The following is a 23,464-nucleotide window of genomic DNA, read 5'->3' as shown; positions in this document are numbered from 1 at the left end:
CTGTATCTTTTAACTAACAGGGAAAAGGCAATAATTAATTAGAAATAATTTCTAATAATTAATTAGAAATTAGAACTACTATCATTTAATAACTCACTAGAATCTTGTTGGAGCTCTAATTAAAAAAGCTGCATTACGTACCGTTCAGTTCTCTTACAGATCTTTGTTGGAAATACAGTTTTTCTTGTTCTAATTACTATGTCAGAAAGCATATTCTAAAACATCTACTGCCTTCTATTCCAAAACAGCAAACAAAAAAATTTACCAAATTACAGATCTAAAGGAAAGAAGCGTTAACTTCCAAAGTATACATACTTCAAATAAAGCCAGTTTTTCAAGAAAACTAGAAAGAAAAAAACTTCTACACATAATTCCACATGTTATTATACAGCTTCAAAATTGAAGAAATTTGAATACTTGCAACTCTTCAGTGCTTAGTACAGTAGAATACATCTAACTTTAATATATATTAATAAGTCTTCCCACTTCACAGATGGGAACCAAGAAGGAAAAATATGGTTTGCTCAAATGAAGAATATAAAAGGGTTGGAAGCACACACCCAATAACACAAGTGCTTGTCTAGCAGCCTCATTATAACTAGTTTCTTCTCAGTTTAACCAAAACTGTTTCAGCTTTTGTATTGTTAGAAGAGCTCAAGTCACTTGAAGTTACTTAATTCTTTGGCAGAGGACACACAGCTCATTAGACTTAAGTTTGAGGCTTCCATCTTACTTCTGAGGAAACAAGGCTAAGACAAGGAAAAGTAAGGTTAACAAACACATTAGCTTTCCCTTGAGGTCTCAAACACTTCCCTGAGATACACCAAATTGCCACCCAAAGAATTTAAGGCATATACATTACAAACGCCAGAAAGTCAGCTCAAGAGCCTCTGATGACAGTCCAAAGCTCTACTGACCAGACAAGGATTTGTTGATTCAGTTCAGGTCCCTTGTAGTTTCTAACTACAAGGCCTTAATTTTCTGTAAACAGAAGGCATTTGCACCAGAAGGCATTTGCAATAGTCGCTTTGCAGCCTTCACACTTCCTGCCATAAGCATCACCATGCCTTGTCCTTCAAGTCCCTTTAAGACAGATGCAGGAGCTTCACCTGCCCCTGCAAACAGATGATGCTCTGGGGTTGCACTCCTGCAGTGGCGCTGGAAGTCCTTGACTCCTACAGACCCCGCTAGATGAGCAGCTGGGTTTGGGCCGAGTCCATCGCACTCAAAGCAGAATCACATATGGTGACTGAGACACAAAAACAAGGTTCCACAAGACCGGGTAAGCTATTGATCCCAAAGTGGGCAGTGAGGAAGAAAAATGAGCAACTCTTCTGTCTTTTCCCACCCACTATCATCATCTCCAGCAACACAGTCCTCATCAGTGTTTTGCAACACCCTCAGACTCATCCTAACCTTTGATGAGCCCGTTCAGCTCAGTAACCCAACAAAAAGCTAACCCAGCAAGAGAATGGGTTCTGTCAGTTTTGTGAGCAGAGTTGATTTACCAATCAGGCAAGCACTGAACCAGCAAAAGAGGAATTATAGTAGCATGCAGTCAGGAGTGGGACAGCCTCTTTCAACAGTAAAGAGTTGGCGAAGCCCATCGTGCAGAACCTCATGTATAAAGCTCCAAAACAAAGAACCAATTCAGGAAAAATAGTCACTATAGCATGTACATTTCCTTCTTTTCTTAAGGAGAAAGCTTGCCTTCAGAGTATAAACCAGTGCATTCAGAGAGACCTGCAGCACGTAACCCAACAGCTGTAAGAGGGAACCTTGACTTTAAATCAAGATCATACTAAGGAGTGGCTGAGAAGTTTTATGTTTCTTCAGAGACCAAACGAAGACATGTTCAAATCTACACAATATCAGAAAAACTATGTCCTATGTGAACTTCACTCAGACGTGATTTTGGTGCTGAATTTTTCCTCCATCTGAGGAAAAAAAGCCTCAAGGCATTTGCAGTTTAAATAATCATCTTCAAAAGGTACATGAATCACCTTTCTTTTCAAATGATGTTATTAAATGTTTTTCAATAATGACAAAGCTGCAAAAAATATCAAACACCTAATGGCAAAATACCATCAATGAACTGCTCCAGGAAAGGGAAAAGGAAAGTTAATTCTTTCAAGACTACACAGAATACAAAATTAATCCTGAGAGCAAGAGCTATCAATTTTTTAAAAATTCCGTATAAATTTAATCAATTTGACTTTGCTTTACAACAGAAGTGCATGAATACGTACACTACACACAGGTTAGTGTTGTGTTTCCTTTATTGCCCTCTCACTTGCTCAAATTAAATGCTTATTTCTGTAAACACAAAAAATTATAAAAGAAAAAATATTTATGGCTTCTAAATTTAAGCTTCATTTACACAAAACACTGAAGATATGAGTTGAGCAAAGCTGGATGGGCTGTTTTCTGTCTTTTTTTTCCTTGAGAGGGAAGACATAAGAGTGGACACCATTATGAAATTTTCAGAAAAACTACTAATTTTGGGGGGAAAAAAAAAAAAAAGGATGTTTTCCTTTCCCATTCCCCACTATTCTAACTTTGAAGAATAAAACATTTCTTCTGTTTAAAAAAAATAATTTTCTGTCACTGTAAGGAAATACATTAGAAAGGTTGCAGGCATTTCAAAAGGCAGAGGCCATTACTGTAATTGACATCCACGCACTTGATAATTTCTTAACCTATTCATCATTGAGACATGTTAGAAGTTTACTGTATTTTTGTTGAGAAACAAAACAACCCCAGAAAAAGGGCTGCTCAGAAGACTTCATAGGGGCACCTGCATTTTTAATTTTCAGTTTACCTGACTGACTTCTCCCTGCTCCTTTACAATCAGTACAGGATACAACCAGTGCAGCTATACAAAGCAAACCTCCCCAAAAAGCCAACTCTACAGTCATTTACTCCTGAAGCACTACAGACAACACCTGAATTATATGCTTAAACTTCAGTTTGTTGTGACCTGTCTGAAATCTAGTCTACAGAAATAAGTGACATCTATGCGACACACATAAATCTAGTCAAGTACAGATATCACGAACACAAAAAAGGACAAAAATTTCAAAGCTGACAATAGGATTTCTGCAAACTTCACAAACATATTTCAAGAACAGAGCTGACTGCAAGATCGGTTTAAAAAAAGATATTCTGTGCATAAGGTTACATATATCACAGCAAAAAAACACAAGTGAGAAAAGATGACAGCATGTAGTTACCCTAATAACTGAGGGAGAGCATAAAAAAAATGAAGGGAGACAGAGAAGTATCATTCTATGATACACATCATTTGAAGATGAAGCCAAGAAATTAAACAGGCTTCAAGAGTTACTGAACAGATCCAAGAAAAAGTTGAACACTTAGAGTAGAATAAAGGACTTTTTATGCTGCATTCTAGCTGGAGTATATCCTAGACAAGTCAGAAAGCAGGAAGCAGCTTAATGTGACATTTTCATTTAAAAAAGATAAAAAGATGGGAAAAAACACAAAAATTGTCTAAAGTATAAATGGATTTGCCCATCTGAGAGATTTGACAGTTTGTCACATCTAAGTCTCTGTAATCTCTCCACTCTTGCAAGCTATTCAAGACAGCCACCAAGCCTCAAACGCTGCACAGCACACGTTCTGCTCTTTTGTTCAGCAAGGGGTAATTACACAAGACTGTGGCTGGATGTTAGGCATGTTAGGCCCACTGGTAGAGTAACTAAAACCCACAATGTAGGTTCACAGCATTGCCAGGCACAACAAAACATTTGGTTTTATACAAATATTTGCCAGAAGCAATAAAATGCATATTTGATAATACTACTGTATTCGTAAGAGCAAACCAAAATACAGTCATTTGAAGACAGAGTGCAAGAAGGAAACACAGGGGGAAAAAATTCACATAAAATTTAAAGGGACTAAGTACCAATCTATCAGAACAGGCTTTGTACTGCCTCTACTGTACTGTTCAGACACTCTCTTGACTATACACAGGAAGGCAGCAAAGAGTCCATAATCCAGTAATACGTGCTAGGTATCATGCTAGCCTTCACAGCCTTTAGTAAATCTGGGTTTATATATTTCTTAATACAGAAGAAACATCACTCCCATTCCATAGGCCAGGGGAAAAAAATTTAAAAAATCAAATCAAGAAAACATGAAACCAAGAAGTTCACCAAAAACTTCAAGATTTGAGAGTGTATATTTTCTTTCACAAGCTATGTAACAGTCTTTAGACACTCTTAAAACAAGGGGAAAGGCACTACCAGAGCAGACCACAGCTGGCAGAGGGAATCGGGTCTCCCACAAACCTGTCCCTTAGTCACGGGACTGGGTGAGCGTGCAACTAAATCCCAGAGCAGCATGGCTGTTGCCAGTTCCTGCTGGCTCGCTTATTTTCCACTTTTAGGGTTTCAGACTGTCAAAGCTGTTCAGTGCTAACACAGTTTTTCTACCCATTACATGACAGAGCTCAATCACAGGAACCACTGTGGAACTTTCTGCGGATCAGGATTCAGGAAAGCTACCAAGTGGTCTGTCCCACCTTTGAATCAGGCAATACTTTCCTCCTCATAACAATTCCAAAAACTAATTCCCCCGTACCCCAGTAATACTGATGTGCAAGGCTGGGATTTAAGTTCAGCCTGCATGGAACCTCAGCAATTGCCAGGACAGACTGAAAGAGCAACTACACAAATGAAGAAAAACACTTGGAAAAAAGAGAACCTATAACCTCACAAACACCTTCACGGGATGTCTGCACCTTTACTCTAGGCAGTGACCGAGTTTTGACAAACTTGTATTAAGCTGCTGTAACCCGAAAGAGTTGCTGTGCAGTTCGCTCCAAACAACAGCACTGGCAAGAGTTTTCTTTGGAAAACGAACACAAACCCAGCCCTGCCACACCAAGAGCCACAAAGAGCCACAGAAGAGACAAGACCGCGAATGTACCTTGATGGCACAACACATCTGTGGCTGATGCCGGCACTGAGAAAAAAGCCCTACTAAACTCCACGTTCAAAGTTCTGACCATGCTCAGCATCTTTTTACTGGCAGTAATCTAGACAAAAATATTAACGAGGAGTTGTTTTCAAGGTATGACAATTCTGCTTTGACCAGTTTTTATGGTTTACAAATCCCCTTTTCACAGTTTCTATTATACTGCGGTTCGAGCCGGGGGGGAAAACCCGTGTACAAAGAACAAATCAACCCCGGCGTAAGAGTCAACATCTGAAACGCTGAGAGCCTGCCTTTCATCCTAAAAAAACGTGGCGTGAAAACACCCGTGCGCAACAATCACTGTTAAGTAACACCTAGATACGCAACCTACTTTCAGCCAGCGCTTGCCTTTTGCCATTGAGGAGAGGAAACAAATTAAAGAAAAAAAAAAAAGAAAAAAACAAACCCACAAATAAAGGCACAAAACAAGCAGAGCTCCCCCCCCAGCGCCGGGGGCAGGCCGGGGCGGCGCTGCCGGCCCTGCCCGGCAGGGGGCGCGGCGCGGGCGGCCGGCGCTGTTGTTGTGGCCGCTCGGGGTATTTAAACGCCGCGCTGTCAATCACGGGCCGCCGCGCTCGCCCCGGCGCTCCCCGCACGGCGGGGGCGGCACCGCGCGGCCCCCGCAAGCCCCGGCCCGGCCGAGCGGCCGCCGCCGCCGCGGGCCCGCAACTTGCTCCTTTGTTTAACTGCCCGTGGATCCCCACCGCTGCCGCCTCCTCCTCCTCCTCCTCCTCCTGCCGGGCCTTTTATTATTCGCACGCTCGGGTCGCAAAACACACACACACGCGGCGGCGGCGGCCGCTCGGGACCGGGCTGGAAACGTCAAAGCAGAGAGAGGCGCGGGGCGACCCTTCTCCTCCTACGCTCCCCCCGCCCCGCAAACAAAACGCACGGGCATCCTGGAGCTCGCACCCGGCCGGGGGCAGCCCCGGCGCCCGCACTTCGCCGCCGGGAGACCGCCCTGTCCCGGGAGAGACCCCCCGGGGGCGCGGGGGGACACGCGGCGCCTCCGCACAGCCCGCACAACTTCGGGGTGGCCCCGGCACCGCATCTGTTGCTCTTTCGTAACCGGCCCCCCCGCCCGGCCCGGCCCGTCCGCCCCCTCGCAGCCGCGGACCCATGTGCCCGGGGACGGCCGCCCCCGCCGGCACCGGCGCTGTCCCCACCGCGCGGGGAGCGGGACCGGCCGGGCGCCCGCGGGTCCCTCCGTGCTGCCGCCGCGCAGCCATTGTCCCCTCGCCGGGAGGGAGGGGGGGGAGGCGACTGCCACCGCCTGTGCCCGGTGGCCGCCCGGCCGCCCGCCCCGGCCGCTGCCCCGCCGCGCCGCCCGACCCCGGCGCTGCTCCCGGCGCCGTACCTGCCGTGGAACCAGTCCTTGCAGATGTCGCACTCGATCATGAAGCGGCTCACGTCGTAGGGCTCGCGGCACACGCAGTACACGGGGGTCGCGGCGGCGGCCGCCGCTCCGGCCATCTTTAAAGAACTCCCTGACTGAGCCGCCCGCTCCTCCCCGTCCCGTCCCGTCCCCCCCGCCCCGCTCCCTCCGCCGCGGCCGCGGCGGCGCCGCCAATAACAACAGCGCGCGTGCCGGCCCCGCACGCCGCGCGCGCCCCCCGCCGCCGGCAGGCACGCGCACGGGCGGGCGGCTCGGGAGCGAGCGGACAACAGCGCGCGGGGGCGCGCGCACGTGCGTCACCCGGCCCCCGCGGAGGCGGGGGGAGGAGGAGGAGGAGGAGGATGGGGATGGAAGGGGGGGGGAGGAGGGAACCGCCCCGCCCTCCCCCCCCGCCCCGCACGGCGACCGGCCCCGCCGCGCCTGCGCCCCGCCGAACGGAGCACCCCCCCTCTGCCCCGCCCGGTCCCGCCCCGCCCGGCCCGGCCCGAGGGCGGCGGGCACTGAGCGTGCGCGGGGGGAGCGCCATTCCCCCCCCCGCCAGGCGCGCGGGGAGGGGCGTGCACGTGCCGCCCCTACCGGGGGGCGGGGCGCGGGGAGGCACGCGCTGGGCCCCCCCCCCGTTAGCGTCACGCGGGGAGGGGGCGGGGCGGGGTGCCGCGAGGACACGGGCGGGGGGGGCGGGACCAGGCGCGCGCCGTTCCCCCCCCCCCCGTTATGTAACGACCGCGGCGGCGGCGCCTGAGGGTCGGGACGTCCTGCCCTGTCCAGCCCTGTCTCCTCCAGTCCTGTCCCCTCTCCTCCCGTCCTGTCCCCGAGGAGCCGGCGCAGGTCGGTCGGAGCAGCTGCCGGGGCCAGCCGGGCTCTGCTGGTCTCCCCGGTTCCGGCTGAATCCTCCTCATGCGAGTTAGGTACCTGAAGGGCCCCGCCGAGGGGCAGAGGAAGCCAATGACGTACCACTCGCATACTACAATTTCTGAAAAGTGTTGTCCCCAACTCATCAGGCACAAACTGAATTCCACACACGGAATGCTGGTGGACACGCACTGATGCTTTCTCCCGGAGGGACCTCGGGGTAGAGGCACGTCTGATTTTAGGACAGGCCAGTGTTTCCGTGCTGCCCAGCTGCGGGTTCCACTCGTTTGTTTCTTGTTCAAGCTCTCTGCATACGTTTGTACTTTTGCATCATTATTCCATTTCACACCGTTACCCCTCCTTTCAGGACAGAAAAGTAACATCGATGCTTTCACTATGTGTCACCCAGAACAAGAAAGTAGAGCTTAAAAATGGAGGGTTTTTTCCTGCAGACTCTCAAGGAGCTATGGAGATTATGTGAGGGAATGGGGACTCGCGTCCTCCACACTGAACGTAGGAATTTAAAAGCAAAACAATAAATATGTTGAAGTGCATGTTACAGTGATCATAACCGTAATAGACTAACACTGCCTACAGCATTATAATTTTATATCCCATGGCCTTAACCAGTAGCCACAAAAAAAGCAAACGCTGTACATTTGTTTGGCAGGGGAAAGCTCAGAAGTAAATGTTTCCTTTCCAGGCTGTTATTGTGAAGCTTGCTAATGTTAACGTTTATATAAGACAGCAATATGAGATGATGATTTGGCAGCAAATTGGACAGCAAAAAAATGTAAAACAAATAAATCCAGCATGCAGGCTCTGTGACTGAACGGAGAATGAAATAGAGATATAAAGGAAACGTAAAGGATATCTTCAAGAAACACCAGATTCTCGGACCAAACCCTGACCTATTTAGAAAGTGCATGAGGTTCTGACCTGCAGGACATTGATAGTGGGTGTTTCAGTACTCTTTTGGTTCCCAACACATCCCAGTATTTCAACAACTGAAAATGTGACCACGGACATATCAGTTGTCTAAAACGCTGATGTTAAGTTTCATAGGGGTAAGAAACAGCAGCAAGGTAACAAATGTCAATTTCAGGGGTTCAGGAAATAATACATACCAAGAGGCTTTCTCAGTAGAAATATTGTTTCCCTTTATTAATCTGATTCAAAAGCACACAGAGGAAGTTGCTTTCTGATCATAGAGGCTGCAAGCTCTGGCATAATCAATTACAGGTAATGGAACAACTACCAAGAGGCAACTGTTCCAGATAAAATTGTTTGTGTTTGTGCAACAGTGTCAGTATATGTAGCCACGCTGGCGTCTGAAAATGGACAATTCCTTCCTTCCCTCCTCAATTTGGTGTTTCTTGGGTTGTCACATGTCAGGTCTTATCTAGAAGTTGCAGTTACCATCTGGAGGGATGACTTTGTCCAAATTGGCCATAAAAATGCACATGTGTTGTGTTTCAGGAGGTGTCTGCAAACAAGAGAGCCTCGGTAAGGCACACATTGCATAGGTTGGGTATTCCTGTAAGAGATGGGGTGAGGCTGCCAAATGTGAGGGACGTGGGAGGAGACCTGGCTTGGCTCAGGGTGAGTCCAGCACTATGGGGTTCGGTGAGGAAGTTTTCACTTGACACACAAGAAAGCTGCCCACCCACGAGAGTGCAAAGAATGAGGCAGCAGGCTGATCTCAGCACCCTGTGGGTGCTTCCCTTCACAGGCCTTGATTACAGGAAATTTTTTTATTTTTTTTTTTTGAAAAAAGGAAGTTGTGATCTTAAGAGTGCAAAGTAAAGCTCATAGTGAGAAGTAAGGAGGCAGGAGCAAAGAAGCCTTTCTTAAGAAAGGAGAGTGATCAGTGGACACCATCAGTGTCTGTCTGATGTACAGACACTGTCACACTCCCCCTCGCCCCATGCTCTGGGTTGCACCCAGCCTACCATCCCCTCAGCAGCTGGAGTAAGCCAGTTGATCCTTCAAGCTGTACCCAACCATAATCTTTCCACCCTAAACTCCACCATACGTGCCCTGCCCCACCAAGCACAACTTCTGGCAAACAGAACTTCCAGCCCCTAAACCCAGCAAGTCCCAGTGGATGCCTCCATCCCCATGCCTGGAATCTAGCCAACACCTTAGAAACACATGGCTGGGGCTGGCAGGGGTGAGTGGCTCTGGAACTCAGAGGTACAGAGATAAAGAGCATCAGATCTTCAGACACTAAAGTCAAGGTTAGGGATTGGGATTCTGAGGACTAAAGAGCACCACCTCTTTCCTCCTCAGGGCAAGCCTGAGTGCTGGTACTCAGTAAAGCAGAATGCTTCTGCTCATGTTTCAAGGAGTGCTGGCTGATAGCTTGTGCTTAAGGCTGGAATTAGGCTGTGGAGTAAAAAGAGCTTAAATTGTAGGATTATTCCTGAATAATGTGAGGACTGTGGAGAAATTATAAGGCCTGGTACCCAGTTCTTGTCATTATGAGATACAGCTGCAAAAGCACTTGAGCCAGTCACATCAAGTGGCTTTCCGTGAAGTTTGTAGGGATGGTGGATGTGCTCAGCCTTAAGCCTGGGGTGAAAGATTGCCATGGGTAGGCAGTGGAAGGTAGAGAAAATGCCAGGAATAGGGAGTAAATCTTAGGACTGAGCAACTAGAATGATAGAAAGATGATACAGTTCCCTAGCACTATAATACATGCTTGTATTATATGCTTGTGCATATATGGGCCAGGTATGGCTCACTGTTGTATGGGTCAGTACAGAGTCAGGGTCATAGCGGGGTTTGGTCCTTCTGCTAAGTACAGGTCACATTAGCCAAGGACATTGCTAGGGGTTGAGTGTGAAAATTCTTCTGTGGTAGAAGTTAGCAATCAAATAAACAGAGTGTACAGAATTCATTTCACCCTGCATGCTCTACAGAGCAAATCTATAGTCACATCGTCTTCATAGACAACCTTTGCTCTGCAACATCCTCCATCCACTAGTCTGTCATTCTCTAGCCATTCACAAATCTTCAGCAAGGTCCAGGGCAGGCTGAGGGCTGCTATCAGCAGGGAAAAATGGTTTATTGCTGGCAGTAAGATGCTGGGCTATGATTACAGATGAGGGTCTTAGGAAGAAAGCCATTCTTATTAAGGACGTGACTACCAGCACACTGCACATCAGCAAAGAGGATATGGGAGAAGAGAGCACTCACCATTGCACAGTAAAAGCATCCAAAGCCCATGCCTAGCCTTGCATATCTCCCAAAGCACGTGCCATATGCTGTACATGGCATAAAGGAAGGATAAAGAAGGGGGAGCAAGGCAGCGAGGTTGCCAGAAGGGAGAAAGGAACGTTTTCTGGAACTTCTGTCCGAACCACATACAGGTACCCACAAATATGCCTATTTGTCTCTTGGGAGGAGGGGAGAACTCACAGCCATCAGTCCGAGGATGGTGGCTCTCACCCAGCAGGGCAAGGGTGGTTAAATAAACACCAGAGATGATACTCAGCAGACAGAGAGATGGCCCAGCAGCAACTGAGGCTAGGGAGAATCACAAAGAGAAATCAGATGTTAATGGCCATTTCCAGAATAACGTGAAAAAAATCAGACAAAATTATTGGGGAAACATTGAGGTAGAGGTACTTTCCCCATGTTTGGCCATTTCTTCGGTGTATTTTTGCAGATTCTGGCAAAGCACTCATTTTTAAAATTACTTATTTATTTTCACATCAAGAGGCTTAAGACTGCCGAAAAGCAAAGCTCTGGACTGAAAAAGCGTTCCAGTTCTCTGCGTGAAACTGTCTGAAGCATACCGAGAATTGGCAGTACGATCTTTGCATCTGCAGAGAAAATACTGAGTCATGTTGTCAGCCCACACACATCTAACAAAAATAAAAGCAGACCAATGATTCAAGATTCACCCACTCGTCATTTAAAGAAAACACAAGTCATTCAGTCATGCCTCATGCTTCAGAGACCTTTAGAAAACACCCAGGGCAGGGAACATTCACCCACGTCGCGCCCACGCACCATTTCGAACCAGAGATGTCATTTGTAACTTGTTCACTTGCAGGTCTGGACAGTGTTTGCTTCAGCATCCTCAGAGGAAGTTGCCGAGACTTAAAGGTTTCTGTTGAAGACATGACACGGTAGCTGCTGCCTGAGCCCTTCTGTTAGCAATGCCGAAATGATGCAACATAGTTGCCCGGCTTGAATCCTTGGAGGAGGCAGGAAAGTGCCGTGTGCTTCATGGCCAGGCAAACTTAAGCCACAGTTTGTATAAGATGCTACTGTGCTCTTCCTTCAGAGGTTAATCCTGTACTGAAGCATTGGCTGTCCTGGTGCTGAGCTCCCCAATTGCTCATTAGACAGGGAGGTATTTGCACAAACATCAAAATTTGGGGAATTACCTAGAAAAAACCCTCTTTTTGCCCCTTCCCACACTGTCTCCTAGCAAGAAAAAGCTGGTTTCCGCATTTCACAAGGCTGCTGGCAATCTCTCTTCCTCCTTCAGTTCTAAAAGCTGCTTGAAGTATTAACAGCTGAACCTGGATGTGTGGCAGCCAGCCCAGCTCATGACGGAGGGGGAGACGTCACCACACGGAGGACGCACGGATGGAGTTACACAATCTGCGTGGTGCTGAAAGCAGCACTGGAAACTTGTCAGGAGCCCAAAGGCCAGAGCTAATTTGTATTTCCTATTGCACAGCATGATTTTAATCAGACCAAAAAGCGCCCAGTTGTAGTTTTTGTGCAGGGTGTTATGAGCAGGGACAAGTTAACAGAGGAACTATGGGCAGGACATGCTCTGAGGACAGTGCAGAGATGAACATTAGATAGGGAAAGGAATAGCAGACAAGACTTTTACACCAATTTGTCAGCATTTCCAAAGCTGTGATAGCCTAATACTCTTTATAAGAAGAAAGAAAGAAAAAAAAAAAGACATCTGCAAAAAACTTGAGAAAAGCTTATTTGAAAAAGCTCTTCCCAAAGGTTCAGGATATGTCACCAAGTAAAACACAGCATTCAGGAAACCCATCTCACTTGCAGCCAATATTTGACAGCAGTCAAGTCTAGGTGATCTCTGACACAAGCTGCTCTTCAGCAGCAGGCAGGTGTGTGTGAGTTCCTCTTTACAATTAATTTTCTGCCTCGTTGAGAGCAGCCAGCACAAAGGACAGGCACAGTCCCCAAGCACCACTGTTCCAACGCAGGCTCCTCTTCAGCACCCCCTTTCCATGCTATGATGGATGGAGAGCGGGAGTTGGGAGCCATTCAGTCACCTTGCCCCACCTGGGCTCACAGCTGTGCCCCTTCCCAGCACACAGCACTGGGGTGCATCCTTGTGAGCCACTAGCATGGTACAGACAGGGAATGGGTCAGCAGGTTACTAGGAGAGTAAATACGCCTTGACATTACTTGATTGGTTTGGTTTGTAGGCCTGGTAGGTTTGCTGGAAACCCAGAGGTGGGTTTGCTGCCTGAGGAGTGCTATAATTGGAGAAAATCCTTCATTTCAGCGTTCCTCTCTTTTCCTGCTGGGAATAAATGCTCCTTTCCCCCTCAGTTCAGTTTTATTCCTTGACAGCTGAGAAAAAGAAAGAAAAAAAAAATCAAACCTGGGACCTTTATTTTGCTCTGCAGAGTGAGATGAACTGCATGTCAAGGATATAAAAGGAAGCCTGACAGATAAGCTCATCTGTAGCTTCCTATATTCAGTCCGATAAACTCTATCCCCGGAGCATTTTGCCCACCAGCTAGCCCTTTTCTATTGTAGGTCCTGAAAGCAGCACCCTCTCTGCTCTCATTCCTCCTCCACATGCTCCTTTACCCCCCTCCCCCACACACATTTGTCCCCCCAACTCAAACAGCTCCCCAAGGAGCTCAGGCACCACCGACGTTCAGGGATGGGCAAAAGGGAAGATAGAGTCAGCTGAATATGCAAACAATCCTATTTGCACTCCGGCATGTACAATCCAGGTCTTTGTCAGCATGATGGAGTGCGCTCCATCCAGTTTGTTTTCCTTCTCTGCTATTATTATCCACGCCCTTCCCACAAAGAGCATTATCAAATGCTGTACCTGAATCAGGTTTTTAAAGATAGAAGCTTATCGCTGCCTGGTTGATACCTGTCCACCAGCTGCCTATTTGTTTTGTTTCAAAATTATAGCCAAGCATAAAATGTAGTGTAAAATCTACAGCTGCAATAAAATAAAATAAAAAAAAAGGCATCAGAAGCTTTTTCCTGGTGTCACTAAGACACTGGGTGAAAGCTTTTCCAGCTGCACAAGCAGTGAGCAGCCCAGCCCGTTGAGACTGGAGTGCAATGCTCTTGCACTCCGAGGGGTTGTGTTTGGGAAGCTGCCTGATGCCTGCCTGCCTGCCTTCCCAGCGCAGCTTCACACCGCAGGAACACGCATGGTGTGCAGGTACCAGACGGTCGCACCACCCTGGACAGACGGACACCCCGAGTGGGAAGGACATCGGGGCAAAGGTGCAAAGTGCTTTTTGCGGCTGGGGGCGGCGGTGGCAGCCACCGGAGCAGCACCGGCAGGGCCCCAGGCCTGGCAGACAATAGCTGTCTCCCTGCTCTCTCTCCCTGCCGGCCGCATCCGACGGAGGAGTCTCATGAATCAAGTCAAACACCCAGCGACAGGCTGGAGAAATCCATTAATATGCGGCCGCCGCCGCACGTTGCCAGCCCCCTGCCTTGCGCGCCGCTCACCTGCCTGTCTCACCCCTGGCAGCAAAGCGGGAACAAAGGAGCAGGGAAGGACGGACGGCAGCGACTGCCCCCCGAACGGAGGGAGGCATCGGCTGGAGACAAAGCCCATTTGCCTGCCGCCATGGGTGTGAGGAATGCTCCCGCTCGCCCTATTGTCTGGGGTCCTTTGTGCTCCTCCACCCCCCCAGTCCCCAACCGCATAGGCAGAAATAGTGGGAGCAGGACAGACACGGCTTTGTTGAAGGGAGCCCTCGTATGTGAGAAGTGGCCCTGCTGTACGTGCCCGTCTGGCCCACGGGCCTGCGCTCCTCCTGCCCCAGAGGGCAGGTAGGGAGCAGGGGCCTGTGGAGCACTGCAGATAGAGCAACAGGGGCACGGGTGTTTCTCCACGCCCATGGGGAATCCAGCAGCCCCTTCCTGACTGCCTCTTGCTCCCTCCAGAGACTGATCCTGTGATGTCTTTGGGAGGTGGGGAATGGTCACCGGGTCCTGCAGAGGGGTTGTGAGGGCTGCCCTAACACCTCCCAACGCTGATCAAAGGCTGGTGAGCCTGGCTAAGCTGCATGAGGGAGCGGATCTGGCAGTACAGACTTTGGGATGCACTGAGCACCCATCGTGCCACCCGTATCCCTCCCAGCCTTAGGAGCAGCACAGACACCTCTGCCAAACCTCCACTGCTTTGTCGAGTGCTGGCTGTGGCACCCTCGTCCGAGCCACGTCTGTGGCTGCAGCATTGCAGCCCCTCAAGTCCTGTGGGGCTGGTGGCAGGACCCAGATTGCCTTGTCTCAGGGCAGAGCTGTAATTGCCAAGCCCTCCCAAGGGGTCAGTCCCCAGCTGCAGCACACTGCTCAGCTCTCCTCCCACTGTCACTCCACACTGCCATTGGAATGACCAGGACAGAGAGAAGAAGGGGAAAGCCAGGTCCCTCCAGTGCAGGGAGGAGGGTGTCCCTATGATTCCCGTGCCCTTGCCCAAAGGACCACAGCACTGCCTGGTCCCACGGCAGCTGTAGCTGGACCATATCCAGCGAGAGACCCAAAGAGAGGTACTGCTCACCTGGACTCAGCGCACTGGCTCGTGCCGTCCCTGCCTTGTCTCCCCTCAGCTGTCTCTCAGCTCTCTGCCAGCACTGCTCACACATCCAGTCTTAGCCATGCACAGGAACACCTGCAAGGTGGGTCTCATTCAGACAATATGGCAAATGGGGCATAAGCAAAGAAAGAAAGGTAAGATCCAAATCCCAGGGAAAAGCTTGTTCTTGAGGAATGACACCTAGGACTACAAAGGAGCCCCCATGTGCCTGCTCCACTGTCAGGACAGCAGTGCTGGGAGCTCTGGCACAGAGAACAACAAAGTCCAGGAACAAGCATAAGGAAACTTACTGTATGGATGCTGCTGATGGAGCCTGAGGGTGTCAATAAGGGACAGGGATGGTGAGGAGGCAACATACTAATAAAGAGTCAATTTCTCAGTTTTGTGCTAGGAAAACTGGTGCTGGTACTAAGGAGTCCCATTAAAGAGGAAGACACTACCCAAAGTTCAGTTTCTCTTCCCATTTTTTCATTGTATTTGCTATATTTCAAAAAAATTCTAAGTAGTTTTTGCAAAAAAGCTACCAACAAGGAGGTCTCCAGACAAGCTTTCTTCAGCAATACATTTTTGCTAAAGAAAACTGTAAAATTCCTACTTTAAAAAAAAAAAAAAGGTAGAAACCACAAATATAAACAGCATCACTTCCTTCTTTGAGTTTTTCTGCTTCAGAGTGAAGCCTCAGCAGCTCTTGTAAAGTATATTGGTGCTTCCTAAGCAGGAATCACATTGAGCTTAGTGGACAAGAGATTTCCAGTAACATCTAAGTTGCAGAAGCAAGGCAGTCTTTCCCAAAGCCATTGAATAAGAGGAGACTGTGAGAGCAGATAAGCAAAAAGCCAGATATAAGCAAAAGGCCTTCATCTTGCAAAAAGTCAAAGAAAGAGGAAAGACCGGAGTTGGGCAGGAGGTCAACAGCAGAGCTCCTGGCCTCTCTGCATGCCTCTTCCATGACATCTCCCTGTTTCCCCCAACAAACGGGGACATGGCACCTCTGCTCCCCAGGCCAGCACCAAGCTGGTGTTCCTGCAGAGTGGCATTCCAGCAGCCGGAGAACTGGCTGCATCAGCCCAGAGCTGAACTAATACAAGAGCTGTTTTGGCATCCAAGCTTGGAGGGGCTGCCTGAGTTAATGAAGCTGATGGGAACAGGAGGGCTTGTAACAAGGTGCTTCTTACGGAAAAGCAGGGAACTTCCCCCAGGCTGCCTTCGGCTCCTGCAGAGTACTTGGGTTAGTTTGTAACTTATTAACACCAACATTGGCTTGATCAAAGTTCAGCACGTGCTTAGTTGCTCTTCTGGAACAGCGGATTTGAAAAGCATATTGCGAGGTTTCCTAGGAATAAAAGAGACATCGAGAGAAGGCATTCCCTGCCCCATCTGCTCAGAGACATCCACTGCACCACTTTGGGTCGTGAGACAGGGTTAATTCACCACCTGGTGCCTGAGGAGCCAGCTCTGCTCAGCTACTGTGCCCATCTCCATCAGGCTCCCTCCTTCTCTTGCAACAAAAGAGTTTTGCACCCCAGTAGCGCCTGAAAGGGTCTCCAGGCTTAGAAGGAAACGCTCTACGAAGAAGGCAGAATTGCACTGCATGTTTTAAGTGTCTCCCCTGCAGCTGGAACCTTAGCTTAATCTAAATTACATCTCTAGTGCCCCAATTTAAAGGGTTCAATCGACGATGTCACTTGGAAAATTAATCGCTTTGCTGCTGGACAAGCGGGGATGGGGAACAGAGTCAGCACTGCACCGCAGCATCAGATGAGAGCAGCAGGGCTGTTTCTCCCAGAAGCAGGAGTTATATGCAGGGGGACTGCTGCAGTTCCCGCAGACAGTCTCTTGTCAGGCCATTAAGCCTACACAAACAAAGCCAGCTCACCTCCAAAAGAAACCAGAAGTTCCCAGGAATGATTTTCTATCCACTGGCTGCTGTGCTGACCGCTGCTCCTGAGGGGCCTTTCCTTTGGAGGCAGAGAAGGGAAGAGCAACCCTGGCAGACATGGAGCACAGAAAACCTGCCCCACTGGACACAGCAAGGGTAAATTCAGAGGACTCACAAGAAAGACACAGGAAAGGAGGGTCTTATGAACCAAAGCACTCAGGAAGGTGAGAGCTTGTTGCTGATGAGCCCTGGGAGAGAAGTGCTGACAGATGAAGCTGCAAATGCAGTCTTTCAAAGGTATCACTGGGCAGGATGGCACCAGAAACAAAATCAAAGAAAAGGAGTTGCTGAGCAGGTGGCATGCTTTAAATCCTAGCTGGCCTGGGATCACCACCACTTACCCCGGCGTACGCCTGTTGCAGTGATCAAGTTACCCAGTGAGAAGAGGTTACACAGCAATTACAGCTGCCTCCCCCCCAGCAGAGGAGCCAAACATATTCTGCTACCCTCAGCTTCCCTGCAGGCTCACAAGCAAAAGAGCCAAACAGGTTTCATCCGCTATACAGCTACTGCCCAAAACAGCGTGGGTAACAGCCTTGGACCTGGTAGCCAAGAGACAAACCTACACTGATTTACAGGACAATGCACAGGTGTGCTTGCTTGCTTGCTTATCCAAACCTGCAGGTGTCCAGAGAGCATATAGTTCTGTTGTTTCAAGTGGTTTTATTTATATACTTTATAATGAACAATATCTGTAGATTATTCCTTGTAAATACCTGTGCTCCATGAAAGTCAGAGTTTACAACATCCAAGTAAAGTTCCTGGAAACATTCTTCATTTTTGAACATTTTGTTGGAGAGATTAGTGATTTATCAACCACTTCTGGCACCTGTTAAGAACATGCTGCTATTGCTTACACTGACCCACAAAGAACCACTATTTCAGCCCTATTAGAAGTGAGATGTTCATTGCTATTCAGATAGTACTGGTGTCTATTGCCAAACCTGCACAGACACATCACCCACCACCTCTTAATGAAAGACAGGGTCTGGGAGGAATGAAGTTCAGAGCTGATTTCTTTCTGTGTGCTGTTAAAAGACATCACTAAACATTTACGACATTTCCAAGTACTTATTGTCGGGTGGGAGAAAGCATCACTTCTCCCTCATGTTTGCAGAAGAAAATACAATTAGAGAAAGGAACAAAGTTCCACTTCTGCAGCCACTTACCGCAAGAAATGGTCGATTTTGGCCATCACGATCATTTTTTTCCCCTGCTTATCAGTGATTGAGGAGAAGCAAAGAGAAACCTTGACTGCGAACAGGAACTCAGTCTCTGGGATACAGGCAAAGAGGATGCTGTTAAACATTTCAGGAAACACTAAGGGAAAGATGGGGGCAGCCAGATGTTCTGAAAGGTTTGATTTATCCAAGAAAATGAACTGCCTGTTCTAACAAGAGGAGAAATAGCTAGTGAATCCTCTCTCCTGGAGAAGTTTCTCCTACAGTATTCAACATTGTAAAGGGCTGCAGAGGAGGGAACAGTCTTGACTGGATTAATTTACAAGGTAAAAGTGATGTTTTTTTCCCCAGGGGGAGTTGAACTAGACTCATGCCCTTGTGTCTCTGGGGTTGGTGAAGAGTGTTTGAAACTCTCCTGCTTTCATAAGGAGTGCAGGATCTCCTGCCACAAGAGCACAGGCACTGCTGAGCCCAGGACCACCCCTGAATCTCCCAAGCGGCATCTTTGTGGGAGAAGTTAAATACTTCAGATTCCCTTTTCAACCAGGCTACTTATGCTTTGGATCTGTTTTTGTTAAAGCCTTCTTATTTTAATTAAGAAAGTCCTTGTTGAAAAGCAGTACCCTGTCCCTTTGATTACCATTAACATGTGTCTGCTGAGATCGCCAGCAAGCCTTTGAGATGCAGCAAGGCTGAACTCAGCAGTTCTCAAGGAGTTATAAAACCCCTTTAAATGTAGCATGGCAGAATGATCATACTCTCAGCAAACTGAGGATCCAAAACAACCCTGAGAAATTCAGCTTTTGGGTCAACAGCAGCTTCATGAAGCACAGGAAGGGGAGTGCAAAGCTCTGCCCTGGGGAGGAATAACAACAGACATCAGCATGGGCTGGGAACAGACCAGCCGAGTAGTCGCCTGGCAGAAAAGGAGCTGGGAGTTACAGGCATGCCAAGTGGAGTATGAGCAGTGTGTTCTCCTTACAAACACTAACAGCATAGCGGGCAATGTCAGGGGCAGTGTGGCCAGCAGGCCAAAGGGAGGGGATAATTCAACATCACTAAGGCTGCACCGGGAACAGAGCTGGAATAGCAGGCATTATGAATGTTATGAATCCTAGAGAAGAGTTAGGGCTTCCTGGAATATCTGTTCATTTTTATTATTAGAGGAGAGGAAAGGAGAGAAAATTAAGGAAAAACCCAGAAGTGAAAATTTCCTCCCAGTTCCCATGTCTTTATAAGCAGCCCTACATCACATCTCAGATATGTATCTAAGAAAGAAAGGTTCTCTTTCAAAGAAGAGTTTCTTGTAGGAAGAAGACTTGAGAAAAGCAATCAAACTCCATGTTGTTCAGGGAGCAAGACATTGTTGCCAGCAGCCTCCCTGCCAGCAGGACATCAGGAAAAGACAGAAGGAAAAAAAGAAAAATCAAACACATGTCTAACAGCCTTCCTGCCCTCCCGCAACCCTACCAGCATCACAGCAAGATTTGTTTGAGGTGGCAGTGGTGGTTGTGACAGGGTGAGGTGGAGAAGATCAGATGGGGAAAATACATTTGCACTGAACTGGCTGTGAAATCCTTGATCTCCTTTGGAGAAATGCATTGCTTTTAACCTTCAGGTGCCTGTCCCCAGTGCAAGCAAGTAGGTAAATAGCCACAGACAGTGTTTGTATCAGGAAACCAAGCCAGAAAGGAATTTTATCCACCCAGAACAATCCCCTGCCTGGGGCAGCTGGGACTGTCAGTCAAACACTGACACCACCTAAGGTCTAACCTGCTCATGTACCTACCTGCTTCTCTGCTCTTGCTGGCTGGGGGCTGGTTTTCACCTCTGGAAACAGAGACACCCACCTGCATTGAGCAAAACCCAGTGTTCAACAACTATTATTAAAGGCAACTGCTGCCCAAGCAGCATCAACAAGCATTTGGCTGGCCAGGCCAACAATATTATGGATAAAGTAGGTGAGACCCCCTGCTCAGTCCAAGGGGAACAGCCCTCAACTCACCAATTTGGGCACTTGCACACAGACTATAAATCTCAGTTGTTTGACTGTTGTTCATGCATTTTTATGCTCTCCTCCCTTCTTGCCTCTCACCCCTCCATGAGCCTGCTGTCCCTGTAACAGAGGACAAGATTTTTGTCTGGAGAACATCAGCCCTTCTCCACAAGACCTCCCAGGCACCAGAGCTGATGGACAGCAAGACAGCCAAGCCTAATCCCCACATGCTATGTGGTTTTTTTCATCCCATTCCCTTCCTTTTACAGCCTAAGTGTGAGAGACTCAGGCCAGACCTCAACCTCCATCTGCAGCCTGGGATTATGATCTGAAGCATAATATTTCTTTATGAGCAAATTATCACTGAGACTTCAATGTGCTGTTGGCCTTTTAAAAAACTAAGTGTTTAGTATTTTTATTTCTTTCTGATTTGCAGTTTATGGCTCCCATAAATCAGGTGACAGGCTGTGGCACAGAGGGCTGATCTGATCTGGGGGAACAAGGAAAGAAGCAGGGGAAGGGAGCACTGACTGACTCATTAACCAAGGGGGACCTCTGTTCCCTGCTGTAAGCACCTCTGTGGGAAGGCAGGATGCTGCCCACCTGAGGCAATGCTCACACCACGGCAGCACTTTCTTCTCTGACACTGAGTTAAAAAACCTCATTTCTTCTATGCCATACTTCTCTCTCTCCCAGGACTGAGAACAGTGATACATCCGCTATCACTCACAAACTGTTTCATCGCTACAGATATTAGACCTACAGGACAGAGGGAGACACACAGTGCTGACACACTACACTGGTGAACCACCCCACACATCTGAAACAATCAAATCTGACCCAGAGCATTCCTGATCTAGAAGTCTTACCTTGTAGCAAATGAAGGATGTTACCATGGTTAAAAGACTACTTCAGAGTCAGAAATTTGCTATTGAATTCCCAAGTCTCACAAGTAAAAGACTAGATTACCAATGACATTTAATCACTCAGAGATGCACTAAAGACTGTGCCATGAAGCACCCCAGCAAGAAACATTTGGAGAAACCTCCTCCCTACATCTCCATGTTCCCAAATACTAGTAAAATCTGAACTGTAGTCAGCCTATGTCTCACCAAGGAAACAGGATCCACAGACCTTTCTTTCCCCTGCCACCTGTCTCATTCACTTGGACTCCAAATACTTCAGGGCAGATACTTTCCCACAAGCACACATGTGCATGCCTAACGCTTTGCTGAGCAGGCCACCATCTTCACAAAGACCTCAACAGACAAATAATAAATAATATTGCAAGGACTTTGTTGGATTGGGGCTCGCAGGGTTATTCGAGGATCATGGCTTTACTGCTAGCTGTACCGCTTTGTTCATTGATAAGAACTGGTCTTTCTCCCTACATGTTCTGTGCTGGTTTGCTAGGGCAGACTTTGCTACAAGTACTTTATCCTCTTGGCAGTGCTAGGTTTATGGTTGCACTTGATGATCTTGAAATCTTCCAACTTAAACAATTCTATGATTCTAAGAGGAAAGGACCACAGGCAGCTTACTGCTGTTTCAAGGGAAAGTCTCTGCAGAACAGGGTGAGAGGACTTCTGCAAGCATGAGCCCTGACATTCCTTCCACTCGTTCACTTAAGACCAGGAGGCGACATAACTCCATGCGGCAATACTCCCTTGAATAATCCCACAATTCCAATCCTTCCTTTGGCATTTCCAAAGCAGTAAAAACCACCACCAGGAATTTGAAGTCCTGTGGATGTCTTGCCTACTGAAGCAAAAAATGGTGTCCATTGTTGCTCTGCTTTTTGAGGGGCTGCCTGCAGCCCAGTCTCCACCATTGTCCTGTCCTCAACCAGGAAGATTTTACCTGCTGTGAAAGCCTGGATAAGAGGAAGGTGTTGCTGCTATCCCCAGCAGGTACACACCCTCTCAATAGGTGCCAGCAGCTCAGGGCTGTGCACACAGACATCCATCCATCCATCCACCCACTCACCGTCTGGATGCCCATAGACACCAGTATAGCACTGAGCGTGACAACTGGAGCCAGGCTGTGAGAGCAGGGACTCCCAATTGGAGAGCACAGGCAAGACAGAGCCCTGCCAGTGGCTCACCCCCATGGCTGGGGCTGTCACCGGAAGTAACAGGATTAGCAGAGAGAAGAGTAAGCTTCCAGGCTGGCAAGAAAGAGACAAAGTGAATAAAGAATTCAGGCCACGCTTTTAAGTGAGTTTTGAGAATCAGAGAATCTCTTAAATTATAATGAGATGTCAGTATTAAAAAAAAAACAAAACAAAACAAAACAAAAAACCAAAAACACGATCACCAACAACAAAGGGAAAAAAGAGTAGCAAGAACCTGCTCTCTCCCAGGAAAACGCTTTGCTGCGCAGAGCAATTCCCAAACACAGACACCAGCCTGGCCCTCCCAAAACCCGGTTGTAAAGCTAACAACTCTTGCACTATTAAGTGCCAGATAAGCCGGGCGACAGCACCAGTGAGACTCCTGGAGCTTCAATGCAGTCTGGGTTTTACTCTGCAGGTATCGAGATCTAGGAGTGTTAAGACCGGGGTAAACATTATCAGGAGTTGCTCTGCCCTCCCCCAAGGACAACAGTTGATATGTTTGGACAGAAGGGCAGACAGCAGACAACAGCACTCCTTCCCTCCCTCTAAAAGTTCTGCAAAAGGCTTTGGGAAAATGCAAAATTCAGTGCGTGCCTCTAAAAGTCACGCAACTGCTTTCAGTGCTGAAAACGTGCATCTTGTTTCCAATGCACCGTTTTCCCCATTTCACTCTCCAGTCATCACATTGTGCCACGGCTTCTCGCAGTGATGGACATCTTGCTTCCAGGTGGGTGCAGCAGCCTGGAGCCCCTCACCACCCCAGACCACCTCTCCTTGCCACTGAGTGGAGGTGCACATTAGAACAGGGGAAAAAAACCCCGTGAACTAAAGCCAATTAAAAGCACAGAGAAAATGCAGGGAGGCAGGATGTCATTACCAGAGCTGGAATTTGGCCCGGGTGCCATGGAGATGAAACACAGCAGATGGTTAAGGTGTACACGGAAAGCACGCGCGCAGCACCTGACTATAGATTTAAGACCAATTAATACAACAAAAGAGAAATCTTGACAAGGAAGCCAGAGACCTACAAAATGAATAAGTGAACCATGAAAAGAGGAGGCTCTCCCATCCAAAAAAAAAAAAAAAAAAAGGCAGCTGAGTGTACAATACCTACAGAGCCGTGAATAAACTGAAGTTGGAACAGATGGAGGGAGAAACAAACCGCCGTGTGTATTAGTT

General features: G+C 48.1%; 1 protein-coding gene and 1 long non-coding RNA gene across 3 annotated transcripts in view; both read right to left on the bottom strand.

Moving 5' to 3' along the window:
* Positions 1-6,499, bottom strand: part of KDM7A (lysine demethylase 7A) — a 69,303-nt gene extending 62,804 nt beyond the window's left edge. For both annotated transcript variants that reach the window (XM_027743816.2, XM_027743817.2), the window contains exon 1: positions 6,356-6,499. In XM_027743816.2, the coding sequence (XP_027599617.1) occupies positions 6,356-6,471 (116 nt within the window). In that variant the 5' untranslated portion in view covers positions 6,472-6,499. The remainder of the gene's footprint in view (positions 1-6,355) is intronic.
* Positions 6,500-8,385: 1,886 nt separating this feature from the next.
* LOC120323625 lies at positions 8,386-11,800 on the bottom strand. Its single transcript, XR_005564275.1, has 2 exons — positions 11,267-11,800; positions 8,386-10,777 (listed from the first exon to the last, which is right to left on the bottom strand). It is a non-coding gene; the product is annotated as an uncharacterized LOC120323625 (long non-coding RNA).
* Between the last annotated feature and the right edge of the window lie 11,664 nt (positions 11,801-23,464).

This window comes from Pipra filicauda, unplaced genomic scaffold (assembly GCF_003945595.2).
Source record: "Pipra filicauda isolate LSUMZ 115617 unplaced genomic scaffold, ASM394559v2 scaffold2_size9829703_pilon, whole genome shotgun sequence".
NCBI lineage: Eukaryota > Metazoa > Chordata > Aves > Passeriformes > Pipridae > Pipra > Pipra filicauda.
The sequence above is the reverse complement of the archived record's forward strand: the minus strand, read 5'-3'. Positions and strand labels throughout refer to the sequence as shown.